Source organism: Pyxicephalus adspersus, chromosome 9 (genome assembly GCF_032062135.1).
Source record: "Pyxicephalus adspersus chromosome 9, UCB_Pads_2.0, whole genome shotgun sequence".
NCBI lineage: Eukaryota > Metazoa > Chordata > Amphibia > Anura > Pyxicephalidae > Pyxicephalus > Pyxicephalus adspersus.
In genome coordinates, this window is record NC_092866.1 from 3,876,811 (window position 1) to 3,884,744 (window position 7,934).

At 42.7% G+C, this 7,934-nt stretch overlaps 1 protein-coding gene across 1 annotated transcript in view; it reads left to right on the forward strand.

Moving 5' to 3' along the window:
* Positions 1-3,126: 3,126 nt before the first annotated feature.
* The window catches only part of SLC7A10 (solute carrier family 7 member 10), a 28,185-nt gene continuing 23,377 nt past the window's right edge, over positions 3,127-7,934 (forward strand). The window contains exon 1 of the mRNA XM_072422101.1: positions 3,127-3,507. Within this exon, the coding sequence (XP_072278202.1) occupies positions 3,342-3,507 (166 nt within the window). The 5' untranslated portion in view covers positions 3,127-3,341. The remainder of the gene's footprint in view (positions 3,508-7,934) is intronic.

The window sequence follows — 7,934 nt, forward strand, 5'->3', positions numbered from 1 at the left end:
CTATGGGAGTTATGTCACCCAGGGCTGGAAATTCAGAATAGTGGAAGATCCGACACCTGGAAGAGGACCGGGTGAGATTGGGGGCATCTGCAACAAAATGAAGACAGGTGATATGTTTCAAAAAATGCAATCAGACAGGCACAGTTATTTTACTGCAGAAAAACCTACTTGGTCTCAGTTTTTATTTTAAGACTTTAGTCCCGCTTTAACCCTTTTTCATTTTGGTGTGTGACCTTAACTCCACTTTACCCCCAGTGCCTTGCCTTAGGCAGAATCTACCCTACCCAAAACCTAACTCCCATCTGGAGGTACCAGGAACTGAAAATTCCAAGTCCAACCAATTCCAAACAATAATTCCAAGTCCAAAATAGAAATCGGACAGCACGGCGCCAGGCAGAATTCATTTTCCGTTCCATTCATCTCTAATTGTACCAAGAAAAAAGGATTAGATTAAAATAGAATAATTTTAATTGTAGCAATGGGACAAAATTCTTGTATATTCTAGGAAATAATCACTGTGATTTTACTTGGTTAACAGTCTCAATAAAAAAAATAGATGAGTTTTAATAGCAACAATGAGACAAAATCCTTGTATATAATTGGAAATAATTGCTGTGATTTTACTTGGTTAACAGTCAGAGTACAAGAAAAAAGCAAACTTTATTAGCCCCCAATGGCACAAAATGCCTGTATATAACTAGAACCATTTGTGTCATTTTACTTTGTTAACAGTCACATTGCTGAATAATTGCTGTGAATTTACTTAATCATTAAAAAAAATAGAAAAAGTAGAAAAAAATAGAGGGAATTTTATAGCAACAATGGGACAAAATGCCTGTATATAACTGAAACAGTTGCTGTGATTTTACTTGGTTAACAGTCACAATACAAGAAAAAGGCAAAATGTAATAGCCCCAATGGCACTAAATGCCTGTCTATAACTAGAACTGTTTGCTGTGATTTTACTTTGTTAACAGTCACATTAAAAGAAAAAATAGGTGAATTTTATTAGCAACAATGGGACAAAATTTTTGTATATACCTGGAAATTATTGCTGTGATTTAATTCGATTAACATTCACAATATAAGAAAAAAATTATGATTTTGAATAGAAACAGTGCAAATAGCTCTATGATTTTACTTTTTTATCCTATCAGGGCCTATTAGTTCTGAGCTGTGTTCCTGACTAGCAGAAAGTGGCCCCTTGGCACGCGCTGTCTGCACTTTTACCCGTCCCTATTAGCTGGCTGCAAGCTCTGTAACAATAAATGGCCCCTTATCTAGCTGTGCTTCATATTTTTTAAAGGGCTGCATACACGCCAGTAGAAAGGACATCTGTGATTGGATGATCCCACGTGGCATATCTGAATTCAGATTGTTCAGTTTCCAAATTCTGATGTGAACCTGCATTTCTTTCGGGGGGGGGGGTCACTTCTTCTGCGTCACCCTGATGTCTCCCGCCTGGCTACGTTCACTCCGTGTCCTGTGGAATCGAGGTACTGTTGGTCAGACGTAACGTTTTGTCATAGCCGAGGCACGGCCCGACAACAAAGGAATAATTGTGTCACGTCCAAGAGTGCCAAAATGCCTCGGCACCAGGGAGGGGGGACGCGGGCTGAGAATGGCCCTCATTCATACTCCGCTTTGTGCTCGCCTCCTTGTTTTGGGGGCTTTAAAGAAACATTTGTGTGGGGAAAGGGGGATAATTAACCTCTTCTTTCCCTCACTCCATCCCTTAACACCCATGATAACCAAAAAATTCAGACTGATAACATTTTTTGAAAAATGAAATAGAAAGAAGTGACATAGGGGAGGATTTTTCACTTTTTTCAGAATCAGATTCGTTTTGATTTTTTGAAAATCCAATCCTGTATTAAAGCATGTTATTTATTCTTTTATGCAAATAAATCAGAGCCAAAATCTCAGGACAAAGCTGATTGGCTGAGACTGACTCACTGCACCTCTATCATGTAACCCCGCCCATTTTAAGCAGCCCGGTCATGGCTGTGCCAAACCCCATCTGCACCCTCATGGCTACAAAGTTACCAATGACAAAACACCAGCTGATTACAAAATGAAGTCAATGAATTTTTTTTATTACATTTTTCACTTCAACAATTTTCGGGGAAAAAAAGAAAACTTAAATTTTAAAAAATTGCATTTTATACGCAGCCAGAGGAGGAGTTTATTGGATTCTCAGGAATGGAAAGTGCAATGAGTGTTCCCATTCAAGTATATTTGGGTGTAACATTTGGACATCACACAAATTGAATTTGCAAAAATTCTTATATATACTTTATATATACTTGGTAAAAGTTTCTATGTTTGTGTTACCCCCATACTGAGAGTACTTTACACCTAGGTGCCTTGGACTGCCATTTAAAACAAATTGAACTACAATACTAATTTGTTAAAGCTCTCAAAGACTGGAAAAGATAAATTATCATAAGAGAACCTGGATGATCCAGCAAACCTAGAAGCGATCGGGTCCAGGATTTGTCATCTAATAGCAACTGATTTTTAAGAAATCCATTCAGGTCTGTTGGATCACTCAGGATATCCCATGATAGTCTATTTTCTCCAAGCTCACTATGTTTGGTATGTAACTCACCTTCCACCACAATGTAATGGGCCCTAAAATGATCCCTGGTGATCCTTCCATGAAAGTCCTTATTTGAGCATTTCCTCTTATATGGTGACAACGGTCTTCAGTTGTAGTCAGGCGTTGTCACCCTGTTGCAAGCACCCTTGTTGTAGCCTGCAAGCGGCCATGCCATGATACAATGGGCAAGCCGAACAAGAATGCCAATTGTTCATGATACCAACCAATCTAAATGTCATCCAGTCAAGGTTTAGATCTCTTTTAACCCCCTGAGGAATGTTGCATTTTGCAGAACATTCACAAAGAAATGAACCTGGCCAATATAATAAAGATTAGCGTGGATTTTGCTGCGGTGCCCTGTGGTGCAGATAAATACCTTAGTGCAGAAAATATTTGCATTAACTGCTAAAAGATTATAATGAAAGTTTTATTCTAGAGGGGAGGGGGTGAAGGAGGGAAAGAGGGGAGGGCACCGATGGAAGCTCGGTGTCTTTAAGAGCCGAGCGTGTCTGCAGACCCTCCTCCTGGCCCTGGACCCTGGCTGTGCTAAAGCGGCATGTGAAGGGCACTCCGTGTGCGTGCCAAGGCTGTGTGCTGCCACTGTATGCTTTGCAGGAAGGCGCCTGGTACACCACGTAGGGTCTGTTTCAAGGAGAGCCCGGGGACTTCACATTGAGGGGCACCGCGGGGCTGCCAGGGGAGCAGATCTGGGCAAGAGGAATTCAGGGACGCTGGAGCCATGGCAGGGGAAAATCAGATTAAGACACCAAACAGCAGCCCGGGGCACAACGCAAAGGCACCCACGCCGCACCTGCCCGACGCCTCACCGAGCCAGGACCCTGGCATAGAAAAAGTGGCTCTAAAGAAAGAAATTGGGCTCGTCAGCGCTTGTGCCATCATCATAGGTAAGAAAATTGCCATAAACCCACCATTGCCGTCTATACGGTCATTTGTACAAAAGGGGCCAGAACCAGCGTTGGTTAGATTCTATTGGTTTGCACTTAGCACCTTGTATACCAATAAACCCCAGAGAACCTGTCACCAAACTGATCTCGGATGCCCCTTAGGCAAAGGGCATCATTTGCTGCTGCCAAAGCAATCCCATGGCTTACAGATAAGCTGAGCCGCTGCTTTACCAATGCCCAGCGTGGCAGTTTACCTTTCACTGCTTCCGTCAAAGGCTTCCGAGACCGGGGGTTTAGCTTCCAATGGGATTCCCATTGAAGGTAATAATGTTCATTTATTGACCTGGAGCCGCCTTACTCATTCTTTTTACCCCAGAGGAACCCCTACAATAATGGTCCGATTGTGGGGAACCCCTGCTAAAATAAGTGACTGGGGAAAAACCCAAGGGTGAAGAATGTTCCTCTTGGTGGTCCTAATGCAGAGCATTGGGGTAGTCAATGTTGCCCTACCAAGTAGTGTTTATACCCCAATTCATGCATGGCACCATCAGATGGGAGGACGGTCAGCCGCAGCTTAAAGAACCCCTTGCAACCTCTGAAGGAACCCTGGGGTTCTATGGGACCCTGGTCGGTAATGGCTGATCGAGAGTAGCGCTCTTGCAATTTGCATAATAGAAATAATCTATTTTTTTATATAAAAAGTTATTGATTGTAGTGTTCCAGAAATGTTTAAGTGGTATGCCCCCCATAAAAGACATCAGGTTTATCTAGCACCACTGAGCACTATTGCAGTGTAGCACGTGTAGAGCGCTGCACCACCCATAGCGTCCAATACGTAAGAACATCATGCATTGCATAGAAAGCCATATCTGCCATTGAAGTGCATGCACAACTGTTCATTTATTGTGCACTGCCTCATTCAATGCAAAGACTGGGGATCATCATCCCTACACACCATTGCAGGTGGCCATGCATTGCATATTACACACAGCATCCATTATATTGTGAATGAAGCTTTGGACATTGTAGTATGAGTTTTGTATTGTAGTCTTTGCAATATATATAAGAGGTCAGACTCTGGCATAGTGCTCAGGGATGTGATGTGCAATACAAGTTCTCCATAATGAATCCGTATATGGAAGGTATACCAAGAAATATTACATATAGCACCAGGAACTGCAGCACTGATACCAGTATGAGCCTTGTACACCAATGGTGAAATTGGTAAGAGCCCCCATGCAGCAATGTTTAGGATTAGGGGTTATATTATTATAGTAAAAGCCCTGTACAGTTATGTTGCTGTCATTGACTAGAGAGGTCAGACTCTGCTAAATATATATTTAATGCCATGAGCTCTGTACAGTTCTACGTTAGTAGATGCTTATACTGCAGCAGTATATCAGAACACCCCATAGACACCAGAGTAAGGATATTAGTATGAGCTCTATTCAATAAAACCTCAGCAATGTGACCCATAGACGGATGCGGTCACCTTGCAGCTTTTTATGACCCCACATACCAGAAGGGATTGTAAGAATAGGAAAAGGTGTATCATTTCCTATGGGGTCGCTAGGGCACCAATAAAACCTGGGATATCCCGATATCATGAATGTATCATTCCATTACTGATTGTACCAGTGCATGCCAAGCTTAAGGAAATCACTTTCTTCAGGGCAGGAGGTAAAGGGAAATCATAGCGGGAAAAATAAAAAGTGAGAAGAAATGAAGCATTTAACCTTTTCCTATTCTTTCTTTAAAAATCAACTTTAGATACATTTCAGTAACGAACTTGTTTTATGAGCACCTGTTGGCAATATTTTGCATCACCTGATTACCAGTTCCACGGCAAAGCCGTACATTCTGCTGCCCCCTCTGCCCTGGAAATACCGCTGTTGGGTGGGGGTAATGGGGTCATACCCCAGCATCGGAGTCCCTTGTGTCCCCCTATACAGTGCGCACATAATAGAATGTCCAAAAAAAAAGCAATTGCTGTCCGCACAAAGATGACTTTTTCATGATAAACCCATCAAGCAGAGGAAGATAGGAAATGCACGGCGCTCTGAGAAAGAGTTTCCATTGTCTGCATGGAGTCAGTTTAATGACCTATGGCTGAATAGACCACAATGGGCCGAGAAGGCCTTCTTAGTGTGTGGCTCATTATTAATCCATTTGGCCTATTTGCTGGTGGGGACCAGGTACCTGCCCCCTGTATCACCACCGGAATACAGATATTGATGGGACGGGGAAAGGGGGGGCAGCTGGCGGATGTGAACATCCCGAAATGTATTCTTCATCCGCCCCGGCATGACATAAATCTCAGGCTGGAGTCTTGGCTGGCAGAGGCCTCAGTCTCTGGGGATCGATGTGTGCCCACTTGTTCCTTGGGAGACGGGTAATTACCACATTGCTGGGGCCCACTTATTCAAACACAGGAAAGACTTCTTTTTTAAAAAAAAAAAAAAAAGCACCAGGTTGCTCATGGCGACCACATTCCAGCTGTCAGTTTATTAAAAAACGCAACTTTGGCTGCTATAGCTGCTGCAATTTATTTTTTAAAAAGTGCCAACGCTGGCCATGGTAACAGCATTCCAGATGCCAGTTTGCCAAAGCGTGCATTGCTTTGGTTGTTAAAGTTAATGGCAGACGTGAAGAAGTAAAGTTTAGTGTCATGTTCTCCTTCTAAAGTATAACGAGGAGGAACCAAGGCGTTTGCAGTTTATGCATTTATGCCACCCTCTATATCTGCCACCCTGTAGCTATGGGTATCATTAGAATGAACAACCAATCAGATGTCATCTTTCATCAGCCAAACTTGATGAGGGTCATAAAAAATGATTTCTCATTGAATGGATGACTTGGGGCCCCTCTGTTGAACTGACTTGGAGCTCCATAGGGACCCCTTTTGGCTGTGGAGGTTACATGGCCCTCGTGCAGCAGCATACTCCCTATGTGGATGGATTCCTTCTATCAGTATAAATTGCAGCATTGGCACCCAGACAGGACCTTAAATGTACCCTACACATCGACATGCACAGAAAAGAATGACATCCCCACCTAAAATGCATTTAATGCAATAGAATTAATGTATTTAATGCAGGAAAATGGACAAGGGTAAATAATTTTCCATTGCAAGGTAACAAAAGAAATACATTTCCCTGCTCTGCTCCACAAAATGCGCTGCACCATACTACAGGTGTGTTCCCACCCACCGTATTAGTGGGGGGGCCATGCTAAATTAATGGCACCATTACCCGCTTCCTTGACTAACTGCAGAAATGCAAAGCCGCCTTATTTGTGGTGCATTAATATCAGGTCAGGACTAATGATATATTGAATTACGCTACATTATTCTCAAACTTTCCGATTCTCACTAATAAATTACTCAGCGGAACGTATAACGGCATAGACCGCACAAGTATTTAATGTGATTTGTGCAGAGTTCACAGGGATAATGAGATATCTGCAGTGGGGTGACACATATGAGCTGCCACCCTAGAAAATGACACCATTTAATTACAGGATACAGCAGGGACACTTCATGTCATTAGGCGCACACTGTGATTTGGGTGCACAGATATAATTAAAGCTGAACTCCAGGTAAAGAGAATAACGCGCAGATGTTTCAGCTCCCAAACGTTCCAGAGGGCTGCACAATTGTTGCAATGTTTTCATCTATTGAGATGCAATAAAGTGGAGCTAGTCCAGCTTTGTAAAATCTAGGATCAGACAGGTGGTTATTGCAGAAAGGGAGCAGCAATGTACCTCATTGTTCTTACCTGGCAGCTATTAGGTTTTGCAGATCTGGGCATGGTGGAAAATCCCAGCAAATCTGGCTTCCCTTGCGCATGTCAGGAGTAAATCACGGCCTATCACTATGACTAAAGGAAAAAAAGAAATAGGAAGATGGTGGAGCCCTGCAAAGGAATAGGGATAGATGAGTATCAATAGTTATGTTGCATTTTATATGGGCTGTAATGCACCTTAATGCAATACTGCAATGCACAATGAAATGTAAGCTTGGTCAGTGGATGCAATAATAATCACCAGCAATGGTGACAATGGGAACATCAAGAACCCCCTATACCGGGTGTCAGTAGACAAAGCATTAACACACAACATGGGATTCAGTGAACACAATAATAACCCCCAGCATTGGTGTCAGTTGCCCCAATAAAACCCCACAGAATTTGTATCAGTTGACCCAATAAAACCCCCAGCATTGGTATCAGTTGACCCAGTAGTAACTCCAAGAATTGTTATTAGATGACCCAATAAAACCTACCAGCACTGTTATCAGATGACCCAATAATATCCGCCAGCATTGGTATCAGTTGACCCAGTAGTAACCCCCAGCATTGGTATCAGTTGACACAGTAGTAACTCAAAGCATTGGTATCAGATGACCCAGTAGTAACCCCCAGCATTGG